Source organism: Heteronotia binoei, chromosome 10 (assembly GCF_032191835.1).
Source record: "Heteronotia binoei isolate CCM8104 ecotype False Entrance Well chromosome 10, APGP_CSIRO_Hbin_v1, whole genome shotgun sequence".
NCBI lineage: Eukaryota > Metazoa > Chordata > Lepidosauria > Squamata > Gekkonidae > Heteronotia > Heteronotia binoei.
The window spans coordinates 79,751,737-79,773,052 of record NC_083232.1 but is presented as its reverse complement, the minus strand read 5'-3'; the positions used below and the strand labels follow the sequence as shown (position 1 = coordinate 79,773,052).

Sequence of the window (21,316 nt, the reverse complement as noted above, 5' to 3'; positions counted from 1 at the left end):
CCAGGGATTGAACCTGGGACCTTCTGCTTCCCAAGCAGATGCTCTACCACTGAGCCACCGTCCCTCCTACTGGAAACCATATCCTTCATATCAGCTCTAGCTTGGAAATTCCTGGATATTTGCAAGCAGTACTTGAGAGCTGTGCAGGGATGGGACACCATTCAGTCCCATCACTATCCCCCCCCCACACATTTCTTGAGGGGAATTAATCTTTGGCACCATAAGATCTGCTGAAATTCCAAGAGAACTCCAGGTCTCACCTGGGAGCCAGCACTCTACTCCATACACACATTGCAAAGTGCAACGAAGTTGAAATGCGACTGCCTTGTACAAACTTTCAAGTAAGGATTTCTGTTTGGCAGACAGGACCATGAGGTCATATAAAGATATGAAGCTGTCTTCTACTGAATCAGACCACAGTCAGCATCTTCTCAGACTGGAAACAGCTCTCTGGAGTCTCAGGCATTTCATCACATCACCTCCTGCCTGCTCCTTTCAACTGGAGATGCTCAGGACTGAACCTGGGATTTTCTGCATGCCAAGCAAATGCTCTACCACAGAGCCACAACCCACAATTATGAATGGAAGGGGGCGGGAATCCTGTGGTTTCAGTTTCTTGGAAAAGGAGTCTGTTTTCAACAGGTTATGGGTGGAGTCTTCCTTTGCAGAGAGAAGCGAAGGCTCCACATGGGAATGTGGAATACCGTTGCTTTGTTTGTGAAATTCCAAGCTGATGCATACCTTCAATGTTTAATCTTTATCATCATCATCATCATCATATTTATTGTATGCGGCCATTGGCCGTCACAATACAAGGTGAAACACAGTATCATAAAAAGTGCTCAAACCTAAAGAATGGTTGGATAAAAATACAAAACAAAACAACGGGTTAAGCAGGTTATAAGTTTAATTTTTATACTGCTCTGGACTTTTAAAAAACGTAAAACAAAAATGTGCATCTGCTCCTTCACACCTATAGACATACATTTACATAGAATTACTACAAACAGAAATGCAGCGCTGCCTGTCACTCAAATGTTTACCAGAAAGCTTCTTTAGAAAAAAAACAAAACAAACAAACAAAAAAAACCTTCAGCCCATTTTTTTTTTTGGCCAGAAAACGAACCACAGCACTTGGGAGACTGGACAAAAAAGAAAAAAAGAGAGAGAACTATCCTCTGAAAAAGCCTTAACATTTAAATAAAAACAGATTTATTGAAGGGGGAAAAAAAAAGCCCGGCCACCAGGGAGGGAGCTCTGGGCGACAACCTCGTGTTTCTGCCTCAGCGTTTCGACCAAAAGTTCTTTCCCAGAAAAAGAAGCTGCCCTCCCTCCACGCGCCCCCTCCCCCCGCTCGCCCTTCCGGGCCGCCCATCGCCGCCTCACAGCGCCCCCTGGTGCCCCGCGCTCAGAAAGAGCCGCCGCCAGCTCGGGCGGGCGGTTGGTTGCTCTTCCGGCCTCCATTTTAGACCGGCTCCGGGGCTGCGGTTTGCCGTTTGCTCCTGAGGCGGCGGCGGGGCTCCAGGGAGGCCCGGCGGGGGGGGGGGGGGCCTTGTTGCGCGGCCCTGGTGTGTGACGCTGCCGGGCCGGCCCCCTCCGTGCGCCGCTGAGGCAAGGCCCAAGCCGGAAGCCTCCGCCGCCGTCGCCGCCACAGCAGCAGCAGCAGCTCCCAGCGGACGGAGATGGGCGGCCGGGGCCTTTCCGCCCCTCGACGCCGCCGCTTGTCTCCTGCCTGCCGCTGCTGAGCCGCCGCCGCTCCTCTTAGCTCGCCCGCCACTTCTTGCCGCCCGCCCGCCCGCCCCGATGGAGCCGCCCGTCACGCTCATCATCAAGGCGCCCAACCAGAAATACACCGACCAGACCGTCAGCTGCTGCCTGGACTGGACCGTGGGCAGGCTCAAGGGCCACCTCGCCCAGGTGTACCCCAGCAAGCCGGTGAGCCCCCCGCCCATACCCCCTCCTCTCCCCGAGCTCCCTTTTCTCCCCCCCCCGCCCTGACACCCCGAAAGACAATGGGGGGAGCTTTGCCCCCGCTTGGGAGAAAGCGGCCCCTGCGAAGCAAAGCGGAAGTCCTGAAAACGACTTGAACGGGATTTATTCCAGCGTGAGCTTTCTTTTCGTGGCAAACCAGTGCCAGGGCTGGCCCTAAACTGTCTGGCGCCCTAGGCAAGGCTAACTTCTGCCCCCCCCCCCCGCACTGATAATGTCACAGAGTCAGATGTGAAGCGCCCAGTTTGGTGCCCCGAAAGGCCAGCGCCCTAGGCGATTGCTTAGTTTGCCAAGTGGCAGGGCGGGCCCTGACTAGTGCCCACTTCGTTAGATGTGCTGGAGGGTACTTCCCTAACAGACATGCTTAAAGCAACAAGCTCATATAATATTCTGTGGTGGGTGTGCACTTTGCATGTATAAGATGATGCGCAGAAATGGGTGCTGGGACAATATGTTAGCAATTCAAGTTCCCTGCTTAATTTTGTGACTGTACACTAACACAGGAACCCCTCTGGAATTTTTACCGTGGAAGTCCCCCTCCCCCCCTCCATTAAATGTCATTGGTATTCCCTTCGCATGGATTTTGATCCAGGAGCTGTTTATGCCAGGCAGTTGGCACAGGTGTAGTGGAAACGGTGCCAGTTAAAAAAGGGAAGCCCTTCTGGGCAACTTGATCTGCACTTTCCATTTGTCCTAATGCTGCAGTGTCTCAGTGGAAGATTAGGGTAGGGGACCCCAGCTGCGCCTTGTCTTAGTACAACACACAGTCCATCACTCTCTGCCCTGCGTTGCTGAAATCTCTCCAAGAAAGTAGTGAGTTTGTTTCTGAGTTTCACACTGGTCAGCTCATCCACTAGCTGTTCATTTTCTCTTGTTCTGAAATTGGTCCTGGCCGTGAGGGTGCCAATATGTCAGAGACTAGGATCTGGCTCAGCGATAGAAGCAGAAGCAGACAAGATGTGCCTTAAACACAAGATGTCCTGACATATTGTGGCATAGTGCAGCTTCTGGCTGGGAAGCATAGGCACCAGCTCTTACGTTCTGTGATGATTTTTGTTGTTGTTGAGATGGTGATTTTCTTAACTCAGCTTCATCCTTTCTTGTCCTGACATTTCTTTGGCTGTCATGTCCAGCCATTTCTCTCACCTGAAGCATGTTTCTTTGAATGTGCGACTCCAAAAGGCAGACAGTTACAGCCTCACATCTGGTTGGCACTGATAGAGGGAAATGCAACCACCTGTTCCAGTGTTAAAGTATCTTCCTTCTGGTGTTAAAGTACCTTCTGTCTCTCCCAGCCTATGAGCACCTCCCTCTTCTTGGCACATTTTGGGTATCACAATTGTCTGACTCTCTGCTTTAACATTATCTTTTTAAGAGATAACCCAGGTGAGAACTCAGCCAATTCTTGGCTTTCCACATCCTTGCCCTGGTATTAACTGAGCAAGAGTTGCCTGCTGTTCTGCTGAAACGTTTTCTATCATGTTCCTGAGCAAGTCAGTAAACCCATCCTCCTCCCCCAGTTCACAGAGCCACCTGTTTTCTCATATGTACAACAGCTGGTCATCTTTCCTAAATACATTTAAATGATGTATATACTAGCAAGCGGTTGAACTTGGTTACATTTATATCCACCCCCACCTTGACACAGCTTCACCCTCTGCTGAAAATCGTGGACATGTAGGTAAACATTGGTGAAATTAATACTCCTCCTCCACTTGCAGCTGCTGGAATGGCCTTGGGTCAGCCATCTATCTGGCAGAGCTGTTCTTGAAACGGCAGCTGCTGTGAGAGTCCTCTCAGCCCCACCCACCTCACAGGGAGTCTGTTGTGGGGGAAGATGATGCAGGAGATTGTAAGCCGCTCTGAGTCTCTGATTCAGAGAGAAGGGCGGGGTATAAATCTGCAGTTCTTCTTTTGGCTTTCATCTGGCTTCAAATTCTCCTTCCTCAGATGTGCTTTGCTTTTCAGAGAAGACCTTTATTCACGCTTGGAGCACCCTAGTGGAAGGGGTGGGGTGGGCTAGCCACAAGAGTGGTTGAAACACAAAATGGGGGTTGGGGCCAGCCCTTATTTGGGAACAGTTCTGAGGGCATAGTGCTCGAGGCACAATAGTTCAGAAGGTTAATTTTCAGAAGAGGAGCTGGTCAAATCCCATTTCTTTATTTGGGTTGTTGAATTTGTATTTATTGTCACACACAGGTTGGGTGATATGATTTTTTTTGTATTCTTATTGGAGGGTGTTTTCTTTATACTTGTTTTTCTGAACAGTGTACCTGGAAATGTAAACTGGAGGAGGGGGCTAAGAACCATGTGCCAAACAGCCTCAGTGATAAGGAATCTGTCTGCCTTGAAATAAGTTAACTGTTCCTCTCTGCTAATAAAACAATTGTGTCTATTTGACCATGATTTTTAAAAAAAAATATCCGAGTAAAAGGATTATGTTAGAAAATGAGAACAGTTAGCATTTACATGTTATACCATCTACTTTTCCCTGTTAATTTTCTCATTCTTTCCCCTTCTCTACCTTGTTTCTAGAAGTGTTATTATATAGGTTTCCAGAAGCATTACTAGTATACCTGGTGCATGCCTGTTTGGCTTTTTGTTTTAGTGTTTTCTTAAAAAGCCGATTTCATCATCTAGTACCCATGTGCCTGAAAGTTCCATAGTCAATAGAAATGCAATCCTGTGTTTACTTACTTGGGAGTCAACAATTGAATAGATGAAACTTCCAAGTAAATATACACAGGATTGCATTGCAAATGTTAGTGTAGTTTGAATTACCTAACACATACATACACTGCTTCGCGTTTGAGGTCGACTTTCCGTCCTACTGCCCCATAAGCGGTGAGAAGAGCACTCCTGTGCTAGAAGGGAAGGGGGATATTTCCTTCTGGGGACAAAAGTCTGGAGGTGTCCCCTTGCTTTTGAGGAGCTTTTTGAGGATTGCACAGGGCTGTGGTAATGGAAAATGACCAGCCCCCTGCAGTAATGGAACAGCATAAGTGACACTTTGGATCCCAGTCTTGGTGTATGTTACCACGGGGGAAATCCATGTAGTTTGGGTGTTTCTCTGATGTGTATTTTAACACCAGAATCAGTTCTGAAGAGATCTTAGCTGCTACCAGCCGGAGTTGACACTACTGAGTTAGATGAACCAATGGTAAGACTAGGTATAAAGTGGAAGCTTGTGTTTCATTAGTCTGTTCTGCTACCACAGAAAAAAAGCATTAATAACAAATGGTTATAAATGTTGAAGCAGCTAGAAATATGTGTGGATTTGCTTTGCTCTGAAAACTTGTGTAATCATCAGTGTATTTCAGCTGTATAAAACAACTGCTTTCCATTTATTTTGGCAAGAAAGACTGTGTGCTTTTACAGCTTTACTGCACTGAAATGGACTTTGTCTTCAATAACAAACTCCACTATAAGGGAAGTATTACTTCAGTTTTTTCCTCCCAAAAAGCATTGCTCCACAACACACACTTAACTTGGAATTCAACCGCAACCAGCAGTTTTACAAGGGCAAGGAATACTTCTTCCTCTTCTCTTGGTCTCACAGTTATAGTTTCCTGTTGGATACAGAGATAATATGGAAGCTTTTCAGAGAAGTGGGAGGGCTTAATAGTGCTTATACTTCCAGCTATGTGGACTAGCTTGATGGACTCTGTGCCATGACTAAACTCCTTGGTTACATTGGCATGTGAAAGATGACATTCTTTTAAAAAAATCACTCGTGTCTGGGGCAGGTGCTGGGGGGGGGGTGCACAGTGGGAGGGCTTCTAGTGATCTGGCCTCACTGATGGACCTCCTGGTGGTGCCTGGTTTTATTGGCCACTGTGTGACACAGAGTGTCGGACTGAATGGGCCATTGTCCTGATCCAACATGGCTTTTCTTATGTTCTTATGTAGTGTGTACATCAAATGGTTAACCATTAAGGCAGGAATGTAAAGTGTTTCCAAACTTACAGAATTTTCCAGCTTTAGAAGAATAGAGCTGGAAAACGTTAAATTCTTTTTTTGTCCCCTCTCTTAGTCAACAAAGGATCAGAGGCTGGTATATTCTGGCAGACTGCTTCCTGATCACCTGCAGCTGAAAGATGTACTTAGAAAAGTAAGCTTTATTTTCGAATGCTATGCTTTAAGAAAACATCTCACAAATTCTAAAGCAAGTTCTGCTGTGTGATGGCCATTGCTATGAGCCTGCCTAGGCGGGGAGGGCGGGATATAAATAAAATTAATAATAATAATAATAATAATAATGCTGGAGTGAAGTCGTTCTGTGGAGTTGCATACAGAAAATGAATATAAAGTGGGGGAGGTGTTCTTGTTTGCATTAATGCAGTTAATTTATGTGTCTAAGGAATGTTGTTATGGTGTAGACCGCAATCCTAATCATGCACAATTATTTAAAAGTAGGCATCTGACTGGTAGAACAGGTAAGTGTTTAATTTATTTATTTACGTTATATTTATATCCCGCCCATTCTATGCAGACTCAAGGCGGCTAACAACATAAAATACACATTAAACAATAAGCAGTATTAAAACAATAAAACAATCAAATAACAGTAGACAAAATAAACCAAAACAGTAGACAAGGTAAAACAAAATAACAGTAGAATCCTATGCAGGATTACTCCCACCTATGCCAGTTGAAATCATTGGGTTTATATTGGAAAAATACTGTGATTGCACAGTAAAGCATTTAAAGTTTGTTATGCTGGTTAGCCACTGGGTTGGCTCTCTAAGTCCAGTCAGATCTTGGCAAGGCCCTCTCCTATTACCTGCTGTGGAAAGGAGGAACAGGGGCTGCTGTTTCCACTGTTTTAAGGTGAGGAAGTGGGGGAGGGTAACATTCTGGTATCATGCTAACTGGGATGTTCAGGGTAAGTTTGGATTGAAAGGGAAAGAAGAAGAAGATATTGGATTTATATCCCGCCCTCCACTCCGAAGAGTCTCAGAGCGGCTCACAATCTCCTTTACCTTCCTCCCCCACAACAGACACCCTGTGAGGTGGGTGGGGCTGGAGAGGGCTCTCACAGCAGCTGCCCTTTCAAGGACAACCTCTGCCAGAGCTGTGGCTGACCCAAGGCCATTCCGGCAGGTGCAAATGGAGGAGTGGGGAATCAAACCCGGTTCTCCCAGATAAGAGTCCGCACACTTAACCACTACACCAAACTGATACAGGAACAGTTGTATACATAGTTGCATGCACTTCACTTGATTTGTTGAATTTTTAAAAAAGTCATTGTTGGTTGCATTTAAATCTTCATACTGCAGGCCAAAATGTTAATTCATTTACATGCTTAACAAGAATGTAAAGCATTTAGAATTCCAGTCTGGAAGAGAGTATAGTAATCCTATACAGTGGGTTACTTGCTTGCTGGCCAAATAACAAGGAATTAAAACAAGATTATATTCTCCTGCCATCCCCTTAGGGGAATTCTGTCTCTGAAATATTGCTGGAGATGTTTTGAATTGAACATACACACATTGCTTTTCTATGGCCGTTAAAGAAGTAAATTGCTGCTATTTTCCAAGGCATTCTATAATCATAAGATACACCTCTGAAAATTTTTATCTCAAGGTATTATGTCTGGGAAAAATGTTAAATATGCAGATAGGGTGAAAAGAGCACAGCCCTTCCTTTTAGAGCCCATTAGAAGAAAAGTCAAAATATTGGGGACAAATGATATGTTGTGGCATGAAGCAGGCTGTAACACATTTTCTTTGACTCTAGGAGCAATTTTTTTAAACTCAGCATTTAGTCATATAATGGCTGGATTTTCTAAGGACTGCTGTCACAAAACCTAATCCTAACTTCTTCACAATTTCTTATGATTTTGTTAAAGCTGTGACAAACCTGTTATAATGTGTAAATAAATATCAAAGGAATCCTGGTTGTCATCACCACAAAGTGCTAACCTCCAGCCATTTTCTTATAATTCTATTACTGCTTTAGTTTAATTGAATCCTGAAGCCACCTCGGAATGGTATAAAGTTAATTTTGCACATAAACCTGTACATATAAATAGTCAGTTACAGGAACTTCATGCACACTTAGTTTTATGAAATACAACAGAACATTTTCATCCAAAAGGATAAATGAGCTTATTGCTTCCATTGAAATGTTGAAAGAGACTACAGCAAAATAATTACTGAAAATAGTAGGTTCTGCAGGGGTGTCAAACGTGTGGCCCGGGGGGCTGAATCAGGCCTCCAGAGGGCTCCTAGCAGGCCCACGAGCAACTCACTGTTGTGTGCTTCCTTTTCCCTCTCTTGCTTCCTTCTGCATCACAATGTGCTTTGCCAGGGTTGTTCAATCACACAGAAGCTGCAGAGCAAAGCTCCTACCTTGAGGAGGAAGTGGGGGAAGGAGACCTAGCTTTGTGCTTTGCAGGTGTTTGCTCTTTGAAGTGTTTTTAACTGAAATTATTTTGAGTTAAGGAAGATTTCTTTAGAAAAAAACAGGTCTTGATTTTCCTGTTGTACAAGCTTCCAAAGAATAATTGCAGCTCTAGACATTTTATTTTGAATGCATATTTAGCTAAGCACAGACAGTACGCATTAGGTTTTTCACGGGTGATTCTCTAGTACTAGGCTTAAAATTGAGAGTATGTTCACGTGTTTTAATGAAGATGAAAATGCAGTTGTAATGAGATATTTGACAGTATCATTTCCTTCTTTAGTTCCTTTTCATGGGTTTTTTAAAAACATTAGAATATATCTTCTTAAGAATTGAGCATACGAAGCTGCCTTATACTGAATCAGACCTTTGGTCCATCAAAGTCAGTATTGTCTTCTCAGACTGGCAGCAACTCTCCAGGGTCTCAGGTGGAGGTTTTTCACACCTATTTGCCTGGACCCTTTTTTGGAGATGCCAGGGATTGAACCTGGTACCTTCTGCTTCCCAAGCAGATGCTTTACCACTGAGCCACTGTCCCTCCCCAATTGTTCATATCCAGATAGATTTTTTTTCTTCTCTCTGGGTACAAAAACATCTGGGAATCTTTCTGGACTCCAATAATAACTTGGTATAAAAGAGCAGTTTAAATGTCATGGAACTTAAACAGCATCTAACATCTGTGCTATTCAGTAGTAATTAGGTGTGTATGTGTGAGGGTGTGTGCTGTGTGTGTCTTTAACTCTGCCAAGTTCTGTTGCTAAAATCATGCATTTTTATTGTAGCAAGATGAGTATCATATGGTTCATCTAGTATGTTCTTCACGGACACCCCCAAGTTCTCCAAAGCCTGACACCAATAGGGAAGACTCTGGATCATCAGCATCTCGTAACATCTCGGTGAGCTGGTCTTGTACATGATGCAATCGTTAACCATTTTTACTGTTTACATGCCCATAATAATGTGAGCACAATGTACATCTAGGCAGCATATAAGCTGTCAACCATTTTATCCATTTCAAATTCAAAATACGTTGTGTTTGGTTTACATGCCAAAACAAATGCAAGCAGTTTAAGCACCCATATAAGATTTCCTGGGTAGTTGTTTTAAAACTTTTCCAGTTTTTCCCCCTTTCCCATTATTAATGATCCTTAATCTTTAGTATGCCTGATTTCCCTTTATGTTTTGTGTACAGTAGTGCTCTAATTCTGCCTCTGGGAGCATTAGTGAGAATGATGCTCTTCTTGTGGAAATATTTATTTTTGTTTTGTTATTCCTGAAAGGTTTTTGTGATCTCCCCACTTAGATGCCAGAGCAATTTCACACATGCTGGTTTTCCTGTGTGAAAATAATATCAGTTTTAATTAAGAGCATGCAGTCCTTTGCGGCAAATACTTAATTTGGCTTAACTTGGTCAAGTTATTAGGCTGGGAAGCTGGGCTCTAGCATTAGTTTTTAAGCAGCTAAATTGTTTTATACCTGTGGCCTGGAGCATATAAAGTGCATTTGAGACTTAACATGCTGATGACAAAATCATGTATTAAGTACTCACAAATGTCACAGATCAAACAAGAACTGCTGCTTGCAGGGAGACTATTTTTGATAACATCACTATGGCAATTGTAATGTTTTCTGGCTCCATGCTCATTTCGTTTTTCTTTCTGTGCTTGCTTGATTTGTGAATTTATGTCCTTACTTCATGTATTCCCCAGTTTTCTCTCCTCGGGGACCCATAGCAGCTTCTATTGTTGCTGCTGCTGCTATTATAATTGTTATTAATATTATTTGATGTGTTAATCGCCCTATCCCTGTTTATGCAGGCTTCTGGGCGATGTACAACAAAAAGCTCTCCTCCATTTTATCCTTGTAACCCTGTGCCTGAGAGCGTGACTGTTCCAAGGCCACCCTCTGTGGTGTAGTGGGTATCTGAACCCGGGTCTCCCAGTTCCTAGTCCTGCACTCTAGCCTTCTACACCACACGGACTGTTGTGACCTGTAGTGGGTCACATTGATAGAGAATCTGCTTCACATGTGGGGGATCCCTGGTTCAGTGACAGTCCCCAGCATTTCCAGTTTTAAAAAAGGATCAAGTAGTTAATGATGGGAAAGACCTCTGCCTGAGACCCTGGAGCAGTGATGCCAAGGCTGAGTAGACAGCACTGACCTTGATAGACCAGTGGTTTGAGTCAGCGTCAGGATGTTTCAAGTGGTGCTGTAGCTGGTAGAAATCAGCTCAGCATGCTTGTGTGCTAAGGGTATGTGTGAGAAGGCTGGTGGTAATACTTTAAGGGCAATGTTCCCTCTAAGCTGCAGAGCCTTGTGAGCAAAAATTCTGCTTTGTGAGCTACTGGCATTAAATTTGTGAGGTACTGCATAAATTAGTGTGCTCTGGGATCATCATTTCTGAGCTAAGACGAAAATGTGTGAGCTAGAGCCTAAAAATCTGTGAGCTAGCTCACGTTAACTCAGCTTAAATGGAACACTGTTTGGGGGACCAGATTACTTAGTATAAAGTGCAGGATCCTCTGTGCTACTGCTAGAAATCACTAAGGTCTGTTGTCTTCTATTTTAAGAGTTCTGAACGTTCAGGATCAACAACTCCTTCACCAACTCAAGAAAGTTTGCCGTCAGCTAACAGCAGTAGCTCTGATGGTGTGAGACATCGTAGCCTTCCTCAAGGCCAAAGCAATCCAACGCAGAGCCATCCATTCCCGTATATCATGCAAGGGTAAGTATAGCATCTCACTGACAGATTTATTTTTGTTTAAAATGTATTGTAATAGCAGCCATGCCACAGCTTGTGTTCTCCTTCAGGGCGAGAAAGTAACAGACACATGCAGTGCCTCTTTAAAAGTTTCTAGTAGTAAATAACTTGTGTTCTCAGTAGGAAGATTGTTTTTCCGAGTGAACTTGCTTCTTATTTATGGTTGCTGTGATGTCCTTGGAGAGTGCTGTGGGTTAAGCAATATTCTAAGCACCCAGTGGCTTTCATCAGAGTCTGATACACCTTTCTTTCAGGACTCCTCTGTTCCATGGTAGTTTATGAAACAAATTTGCACTCACCATATGTCGCAAGATGCTTGTTTTTCTGCTTGGTCTTGCAAGCAACAGTGAAGGACAAAGAAATGTTTATAGCTTGCAAGAAAGAGAAGGAGTGATAAAACTGATCAGGGTCAGAATTGAGATCATTCTTTCTTTCTAGTTTTCTTATCTTTTCTGCCTCATATAAGAGGTATAATGCGTGTATGCTTATTTGGAACTGGATACCTAGTTTACAGAACTGAAGACTGAGCGTAAAAATACACCCAGGTGAACCAGTCCTACAGTGGATTAGAATGCTGAATTCACTCACTGATGTACATTGAAAACTTCAATGCCTCCTCTTTTAGTATGTAGTTGCTCCTTTGTATAAGTAATTTGCTTAAATTCCTAGTGTGTTTTATAACAGGTTTTTAAACACTGTTCCTTGCAAGGAAAAAAAAATCTTTTGCAGAAGTGCATGTAGCATAAACGAAACAAGATGTAGGGATATCTTTCCCCAGATCCCTTTTCTCTCTCGTTTCCTTGCCTTTTCCCCAGTCTGACTTTTTTTTTCCTGGATTGAGTACATAGTGAACTAGCGAGGTCTCCTGTGACATCTTGCAGCCAATTTTCTTTCTAAGATAGAACTGTGGTCTGATGCAATATGGTTGCATCAACTCACGATGCTTGGCCTGTGAGCAGCACACTTGCTGCTGTTGCCCTGAGAGTTAACAAGGAGGCATCTCTATTCCAAAGAAGCTTTTTAGGAAATGTGAGTTACCATAGATTTTCTGCTGCGCTAGCTGCTTCTTTAACCACTTGGGTACTTGACCCTGCTAACCCAGCCCTCACCCTTGTGGCTGTCTTTACCACACTCTGTTAGTATAATGTCACATGCACAGTGGGTGCTCATTCCTAAACACTGTATGAGTAGCTTGGTTCTCTATTGAAGCAGAATGCTGACCATATCCTTGGTATGCTTGGCCTGTATGAGTAGCACTTCAGGCAGGTTGAACAGCTAATTGTGGTATACTGCAGTTAAAAATGAGGTAAGAATTCTGCATTTTGCATTTTTTTTTAAAAAAATCTCATAAATGTTATAGTGCAGAACATTCTGCCATGCAGTAGTGGGTAATGACAGGAAGCATGTCAGCTTTTTTTTTTTTTGCCTCCATATGCCTAGATGATCATACTTTTGGAAGGCACAGATCTAGTCCTTTTTAGTATTGCTTGAACCTCTAGCAGTTCTACTGTGGTTGTGCCGAAATGGTGTACGTTATTATTTATTGACTTCATTTATATTGTACATTTTTAGAATGGAGACCCATGGAAACTTGCATCAGTCTCCCTATCTCCGTTTTATCATCGCTGCAATCCCATGTGGTAGGTTAGGCAGTATGTATGTGACTGGCCCAAGGTCACCCAGGAAGCTTCCCTGGCAGAGTGGGGATTCAAACACAGGTCCTAGCCCACCACTCTTAACCCACTATACCACACAACATCTTCAGATGTGTGAGCTTAGTGGGACTCAGTGGTGTGTAGTATTTAGAATGTCTGATTAGCGTTTGGGAGTACCAGGTTCAAATCCTCGCTCTGCCAGGGAAGCTCGCTAAGTGGTCCCAGTTGACCAGTCATTCACTTTCAGCCCAGTCTATTTTACAGGGATTGGAGAGAGAATGCAATAATAATAGATTGGATTTATACCCCACCCTTCACTTGGAGTCTCAGAGCGGCTTACAGTCTCCTTTCTCTTCCCCTCTTGTGAAGTAAGTGGGGCTGAGAGAACTCTGAGAGAACTGCTGTTGAGAGAACAGCTCTGAGAACTTGTGGCTGGCCCAAGGTCACTCCAGCAGCTGTATGTGAAGGAGTGGGGAATCAAATCTGGTTCTGCCAGGTAAGAGTTTGCATACTTAACCACTACACCAAATTGGCTCTTTGAGTTATCACTGAGGAGGAAAGTGAAGTAGAAATATCTAAATAAACCTGATACTTCTTGTTTGCTGAATTCTTGGAAGTACTCCCTAAGTATATTCAGGAAACTGGCGTATGAAATGATCATGGTAGTATTTAATGGTCTGGTTAAGTTGCAGTGATATTCTGTTCATTTTGCCCCTCCATCAAGTGAAAGCCTGTCACCTAATTGGTTTTAATTCTCTTTAGCAATGTTGGCAACCAGTTCCCTGGGCAAGGAGTGCCAGCTGGCTTCCCTGTATATCCTGCTTTCAGCCCTCTCCAGATGATATGGTGGCAGCAGATGTATGCACGGCAGTACTATATGCAATAGTAAGTACATGCAGTCTGTTCTTGTACCCGATATTGCAGTGCCGGGGTAGAGACTCACGCCTAGTCTTGGCTGCATCATCTTTATAGTGTGACTTCAGTAGACTGAATACAGGTTAGAAATGTTGCTTCTTCAGAATGCTCACCACAAGAATTGCTCCACCTTTTAAAAAAATTGTTTATTTGTGGATGACCTTATTTTTGGCAGCTGGCTCAAATACATGATAGTGAACAAGTCATTAACCAGGTGACTCTTGCCCAGCATTCTTTCATGGTGAAAAGTGTTTGTCTAGAACTTGTCTTCCCAATCCTTCATGATAAGCCCCTGTAGAAAACGTGGCAATGTAATCTGGTGACTTCCCCATTGTGAGCAGTTTTGTAAACTTACCCTTGTACAGCCAAGGAATCATAGACATTTCTGCCATATATCTTTGCCTCCTATCTTGATGATTATGTGCTCTCTTTGAAATGTGTGATCCACTCCAGCATCACTGGGAACATGGCTTGACTTGCTAGGGTAATTTTAAGCCAAAACAGAAGCAAGAGACCAGCGTTTCTCTGCTCTTATGTCCTGCTTTTGCCTTGCTCTTGCTTTGATTAAATGTATTGTGTATGTAACGGTTGAGAGTTTGGAATGATGTAAGAGTTTGTCATCTCAGAGTAATTGCCCAAGCAAACAAGTGTTTAGTTTCATAATTATTATCCAGAGTAGCTCCTCTGCTCAGTGGAAAAAAAGATCTTGCCATAGTAGCAAGTAAAAGGCAGAAGGTGTCTCGTTTCAGTGCAGTGCTTTTCCATCTGATTCTTGCACTGTGCATTATTATTAACACATCAAGCTAATCATCCCTGCTGATGTGCTGAAAGAGTTGTTTCTCAAAGTAGCTGCTTTTATTTAGCAAGAAGTTAAAGCGAAGGCTGGGAAGTCCATTCTAAAAGAATGAGCTTCTTCTAATTTCCCTAAGCAGGTGGTCTTCAACCTTTCCAGACCTGGACCTCCATTAGTTTCCAGGGTCACACTGAACTGCAGGCCTGTGACAGGATGTCCCATGACATCACAGTCATGTGTCAGGAATGGCAGAAATAGTTATGACCTCACTGGTGTTGATGCCAGGTCTGTGGGCTGGAAACCTAAGATGCCCCAGAAACAGGATGTTTATTGTAGTGAGGAACTTATTAGAGCCATGGAGGAATCTCCTATACTCGAGCATCCCAATGCTCCCCTTGTAAAAGTGTGTAAAGAGAAGTGGGACGGTTGGTGGAGATCTTGCTCGCTTTGCAGGCACACTAACAGATCTTTCCCCAAAGTAGCACAAAGTAGACACCCAGCAGGTGCGGTTGCACAACCCACGTGTTGAAGAATGCTGTTCTGAATGAGAGGTGTGTGCTGCCATTTACAAATAGCTGAAGCATGCATTTGCATTTAATTACCCAGCCATCTGAGCTGTGAACCTGGGAAGTGCCCTGCCCACATTAATTTAAATTAATTGCAGCTGGCTCCTGGGATAAAGACGCACTTCCCAAATATTGTGTGTTCAGATTCCAGTTGTTTGGACTAGGATCTGGGAGGCTTAAGTTCAGATTCCCACTCCACCGTGGGAGTTTTCTGGGTGACCTTGGGCTGGTTACTCTATGTCTCACTGACCTCAGGGGTGGTTGTTGTGAAGATAAAATAGATGAGGGGTGAATGACGTAAGGGGATTTGTGTGTCTGCTGAGGAGGAAAGCAAGGTATAAATATATAAATAAATAAAGCACTTGCTGATGCTTCTCTGTGGCAAGAAGGAAGTGGAGAAAATTAATGGGGGAGTACTGGTGTGTTTCGCAATCCCCTTTTAAAGTGATAAGAGATGTCTGATCCTGACTATCTTCATTTGTGGATGTGCCCCAGAGTGGATTCTGTCAAGAGATTCGTGGTCATGAATTAGATGTTGAAACCATGATTAGAGGCTGGAGAGATCGCATATTGACCAGTTACTTGAGTGATCTGTCTGTGTGAGACATGGGTTCAGATCAGGGCTCACTTTGTCTTGACTTATTATGCCCTTATTATGATGCAGTGAACTGTAATCCCGCCATGTCATTCAGAAGCATTTCCATAAAGTCTTTACAATGTCAGTGGTTTTCTTGACTCCCCCCCCCCACCTCCCCTTAAATCAAACCTCCATTTCTCAGTCAATAGTATCGATGGGGAATTGTAATTCACATCCCTTCCTGTGTGAAGTGCTCAGTGTTGTTGGTCTGGAGTGCCTTCTCTTTAGTTGTACGCTCTCATGGGAAGAGGTGGCTGTTCTGGATCAGGCCAAAATGAGGAAAACTGACATTTGGAAGTGGTATCTTCCCTTCTCCAAGGGCATTGGAGGCCTGGTAAGCAGAGCTTTTTTTGTAGTAGGAACTCCTTTGCATATTAAGCCACACACTCCTGATGTAGCCAATCCTCCAAGAGCTTACAGGCTCTTAATACAGGGCCTACTGTAAGCTCAGGAGGATTGGCTACATCAGGGGTGTACGGCCTAATATGCAAAGGAGCTCCTGCTGCAAAAAAAAGCCCTGCTGGTAAGTATTTGTGTTTTATGGTGATTGTGACAAAGCATAAATAATTTCATGTGTTGACAATTGAGAAGTACAAGAATGGGTACGTGAACTAAGGGTTCGCTCCTAACTCTTGTGTATTTATATTACAGCCAAGCTGCAGTTTCAGCCCAGGCAGTGCCCAGCTCCGAGTCCGTCAGTCCTCCAGCCTCACAGCCTGCAAATTCTGACCATGCTCCTACCAATGAGCCCCCCGCAGCCCCCAACGTAGCTGCCCAGGAGAACAGGCCGGTAAATCAAAATGTCCAGATGAATGCGCAAGGAGGCCCCGTAATGAACGAGGAGGACTTCAATCGAGACTGGCTGGACTGGGTGTACATGTTTTCTAGAGCAGCTATTCTCCTTAGCATTGTATATTTTTATTCCTCCTTCAGTCGATTTGTGATGGTTATGGGAGCCATGTTACTTGTGTACCTGTAAGTAAATACTTGCATAATATTTATCCCCCCTCCCCAACATCCAAAGCATTTTGTGTGCATTATCTCAGGGTTACTTACTAGGAAGTTGTGAGGTTAACCAGTATAATTATGCTCATAAAGGACCGAAGGGGGGGGGGGGGGGGAAAGCAGCTTGCCTAAGAGAAGTGAGTTCAGGGCTGAGGTGAGATTTGAACCAGAGGCTTCTTGGTCCCCTCCGGTCAAGCTCTTAGTCTCTTGCACCAGCTTTTTAAAATACCACATGAAACAAAGAACATCCCTCTTCTCTCCCTCCACCTTGCCTGACAGTACAAATGCTTTTCACAGCTTCATGTTGATCACAGTTGGATTAAAACATGAATTCTAACGTTTAATGGATAGAACACCAGTTCTTTAAAGCTGAACTCCCATTTGTATTTAAAGTAATTTAATTGTATGGCTTAAAAAATGTGCTATTTCTCTGCTGTTTTACATTTACTTTCTGCTTTTTCAGAATTAATGTCCACCACTTGAAATGTCATAATATTCATCAGTTTAATTGCACAGTGGTTTAGATAAGTAAAAGGAACTCTTTTTTTTTTTAAGTGTTTCAGGAATACCTAAATATTTCAAATAGGGTTTTTGGGTTTTTTTAAGCCACTTGGAAGAACGACCCAAGCAGTCAGTATGATATAGTGGTATCAATCTAGGACTGGGAGAATCTGGTTTCAAGCCCACTCTTGAAGCCCGTTTATGGCCTGCTTTTCTTCCACCATGAAACTCAGACCTGCTTCATGTGCCTTTCAGCATTTCCCTAGGGCTTGGTTTAATGCTCTGTGCATCCCTGTCTGAACATGTAGAGAAGGTGTACACAGCGGGGGAGCAAGATTCACCTTGATTTTGAAACCCAGGATCTGAACATGCTGCAGTGAATTCAAACAATGTTGATCTCATCCCAAGATGATATGAGACAAGATAGACATATTGGGGTGGGCAGGCAGACTGGTAGCAGGAGAGAATGATCTCGCCCATGTACCAGGTATGCACATTCCACAGAATGGCCTTCCCCAGTCTATGCAGGTTGAATGGTGGTGACCCTGCTAATGTTTAGGCTTTGTCCCACCAAGGGGGTCTTGCACAACTTACATCCCTATACACTGAACTAAAGGATAGTTTTTTTAAAAAGCAAAGTGACATCTGCTGCTGTACATTCGTATTCGTTAGCTTAAAGTGTGTAGAGGAAAGATGGAAGAGTAGCTCCCTCTCACTAAAGATGACATGAACCTTGATTGCTTTTCCATCTGCTGTCAAGATCAACATTTAAAATGGAGCTTTTCTTCAAGGGGGGGTGGGAATTAACATGGAATTCTGTGAAGTGTTTGTCTGACATAATCAAAGTTTTTCAAAATTCTCCTAAATGCCATTTCCTTACGTGGTTGTTGTTGGAAAGTGAGAGCCAGTTTGGTGTAGTGGTTAAGTGTGCGGACTCTTATCTGGGAGAACCGGGTTTGATTCCCCACTCCTCCACTTAACAGCTGTTGGAATGGCCTTGGGTCAGCCATAGCTCTGGCAGAGGTTGTCCTTGAAAGGGCAGCTGCTGTGAGAGCCCTCTCAGCCTCACCCACCTCACAGGGTGTCTGTTGTGGGGAGAGAAGATAGATGAGTTTGTAAGCCGCTCTGAGTCTCTGATTCAGAGAGAAGGGTGGGGTATAAATCTGCAGTTGTCTTCTTCTTCAAGTCACAGCTGACTTACGGTGACCCCCACAGGGTTTTCAAGGCAAGAGACGTTCAGAGGTGGTTTGCCATTCTTTGCCTCGATGACACAACCCTGGTATTCCTTGGAGGTCTCCCTACCAAATACTAGATGGGGCTGACCCTGCTTAGCTTCTGAGATCTGATGAGATTGGGCTATCCTGGGCTATCCAACGAGGACATTTCAAATTTCAAATACCCTTGTTTGGGTATTCCATTGTAAGACTTCAAGCGGTTGACTTCTTTGTTGTCGTCGTCCCTTTGTGTATTAATTTCTTCAGCAGCATCCTAGACTTAGACAGATACCATGAATTCAAATAGTGTTTTGTTTTTTAATTTAAAACAGACACCAAGCTGGGTGGTTTCCATTCAGGCAAGAAGGAATTCAGCAGCCTGCTGCAAACAACAACGCAGATATGAATCATGATGGGCAAAACATAAATAATGCTGGTCTTGAAGAGATGGTAAGTGGAGACAGGTTTAGGCTTTTTTTTTAATGTTCAAGAGTAGAAGAGTGGTATAGATTTGGGGAGGGGATACGACTCAGTGGTACAGCATAAGAAGAGCCCTGCCGGATCAGACCAGTGGTCCATCTGATTCAGCATTTTGTTTGGAACAATGGGCAACCAGTTGCCTTGGGCAGAAAGCAAACGGGGCATAGAGGAGAAAGCCCTTCCCCTGATGTCGCCTCCTAGTGCTGGGTTTCAGAAGTTTCCTGTGTTCTTATTGCATGCAGAAAGTCCCAGGTTTCATTTTAGGCATTTCTGGTAACAAACGCAGGAACTGCCAGAGATCCTGGAGAGCTGCAGTTGCACCAAGGAGACCGTGCTGGGCTAGATGGGGCAGATAAATGAAGACTGTAGATTTATACCCCACCCTTCTCTTAATCAGACTCTCAGAGTGGCTTACAATCTCCTTTACCTTCCTCCCCCACAACAGACACCCTGTGAGGTGGGTGGGGCTGAGAGAGCTCTCACAGCAGCTGCCCTTTCAAGGACAACTCCTACGAGAGGTATGGCTAACCCAAGGCCATTCCAGCAGCTGCAAGTGGAGGAGTGGGGAATCAAATCTGGATTTCCCTGATAAGAGTCTGTGCACTTAACCACTGCACCAAACTGGCTCATATCTTTATGCCTTCACCTGTATTGAGCTGTTGCAATTTTCAGTTGAACGTTAGTTTTTCCCCAAGGTTAGGAAATGAGAGTAAAATTAATTTCATGATTCAGAGAGGCAGTGTTAGTCTCTGTTGCTCCTTTATCAGTAGTGTACCTGCTTACCAACCCCCTTTCCTGAAGTCTCTGTCCCTGTGCTTGAGAAGACGGACTAGGGTACTTCAGGGGTGGGGTGTGGGGAAGTGTCCATTAATATGGTCTGTATCCCTTTGGTATGAAACAGCTGAACCACTGAGAACCTTTCTTTTGTTAAGGAGCGCCTTATGGATGATGGAATTGACGAAGACAGTGGCGAGGACGCGGTCGATGCAAATGCAGAGCAGCATCCAGGGTTTATGGCTTCTGCTTGGTCCTTCATCACCACCTTCTTTACATCCCTGATTCCTGAAGGGCCGCCTCCGGTTGGCAACTAGGCAAAGGACAAAGCGGGACAGCAAATAGAACAGTTTGTGCTTAAAAGTGGATGTTGACTCTAGTGGTATTTTAAAATACAGCGCAATTTCAAAAGATTTCTAATGTAAACTTTCTGATCATGGTGTAAAGGAAAAAAAAATGTGTATTTTCCGCCTCCTTTCAGCTTTCTCACGCGTATAAATATTTTAAGCAACAGCGGACTACTTAACGAACAGCTTTTTAAAATATTCTTCTTTATCGAAAGAAGAATAAAATGTAAAAAAATGGTCTTCCATGTTTTGTTTAAATTGTGTGAACTCCGCGGCGAGGAGTTTGTAGTTTGATGTGCAGAGCTGTTTAAATTACAAAATGGAATCCTTTACAGTAAGGGGGGGGGGGGGGAATTTGTGCAGAAATTTCATTTTATGTGGAAAAAACCATTTCCCCCTTCCTTAAAATCCACAGGCGAGTTTTGAGTTTGTGGCAACCCTTGTCTTGCCGAAAGCCTGTGTGGTTCCTCATGCTGTGTACAGCCAAGCAGCTCTTCAAAGGGGTTGGACAGTGGTGGAGCGCACTACAAATGTCGAATACATGCTGTACTACTTTTTTTTAAAGAGACATGTACTGGGAAGCACAGACATATGTAATTAATTTTTTTAATAAAAAAAAGAAGAAGCTACAGTGGAAAAGAACATGAATTCATTTAGACCCCTTGATAAAGCATCTTCACCAAGCTCAGGGGGAACAAGAGATTCCAAAGTCTCAAGGTGCGTATTAATGCAGAAGTTCTCATTTTCACGATTGGAGAGAATATGGAAACGTGTCTTTGCTGAAGGCTTGTAGAATTTTTGCTTTTCTTCTGAAATGAGTGGGCATTTTCAGTTAAAACAAAGATAATACTGGTTTGACGCCTGCCTGTATTATTTAGAGCAGGAGACCCTAACAATACTCCCTCTAAGCTGTGGAGCCTTGTGAGCAAATATTCTGCTTTGTGAGCTACTGGCATTAAAGTTCTGGGCTACTGCATAAATTAGTTTGCCCTATGGCCGTTTTTCCTGAGTGAAGACAAAAATGTGTGAGCTGGGGGGCTAAAAAGCTGTGAGCTAGCTCACAATAACTTGAGGTTCGAGAGAACGTTGGTCCCCAACCTTTCTGAGCCTGTGGGGGCATCTTTGGAATTCCCACACAGGGTGGTGGGTACAGTTGCAAAAAAGCTGCTGCAGGAGGTGGAGATCTGCATACAGGAGAAGCTCAAGTGCAGGGGAGAAGAGGTGATTAAAAACCGCACTAGGGAAGAGAAGTGAGAGAATAAAACCAGCACTAT

The 21,316-nt window shown here is 43.8% G+C and overlaps 1 protein-coding gene across 1 annotated transcript; it reads left to right on the top strand.

Moving 5' to 3' along the window:
• Positions 1–1,640: 1,640 nt before the first annotated feature.
• On the top strand, positions 1,641–20,671 carry HERPUD2 (HERPUD family member 2). The gene is made up of 8 exons (XM_060247643.1): positions 1,641–1,935; positions 6,023–6,100; positions 9,177–9,290; positions 10,965–11,119; positions 13,573–13,695; positions 16,373–16,696; positions 18,774–18,891; positions 19,854–20,671. The coding sequence occupies exons 1-8, from the start codon at positions 1,804–1,806 to the stop codon at positions 20,010–20,012; spliced, it is 1,203 nt and encodes a 400-aa protein (XP_060103626.1). The 5' UTR covers positions 1,641–1,803; the 3' UTR covers positions 20,013–20,671.
• Positions 20,672–21,316: the final 645 nt, after the last annotated feature.

What these genes read in the sequence shown, in the direction of transcription:
- HERPUD2 (XM_060247643.1), top strand. Translation starts at nt 1,804, where the DNA reads ATGGAGCCGCCCGTCACGCTCATCATCAAGGCGCCCAACCAGAAATAC. An exon ending in AGGTGTACCCCAGCAAGCCG is followed by an intron (nt 1,936 to 6,022) that starts GTGAGCCCCCCG and finishes CCCCTCTCTTAG; the next exon opens with TCAACAAAGGATCAGAGGCT. An exon ending in CGGCAGTACTATATGCAATA is followed by an intron (nt 13,696 to 16,372) that starts GTAAGTACATGC and finishes TTTATATTACAG; the next exon opens with CCAAGCTGCAGTTTCAGCCC.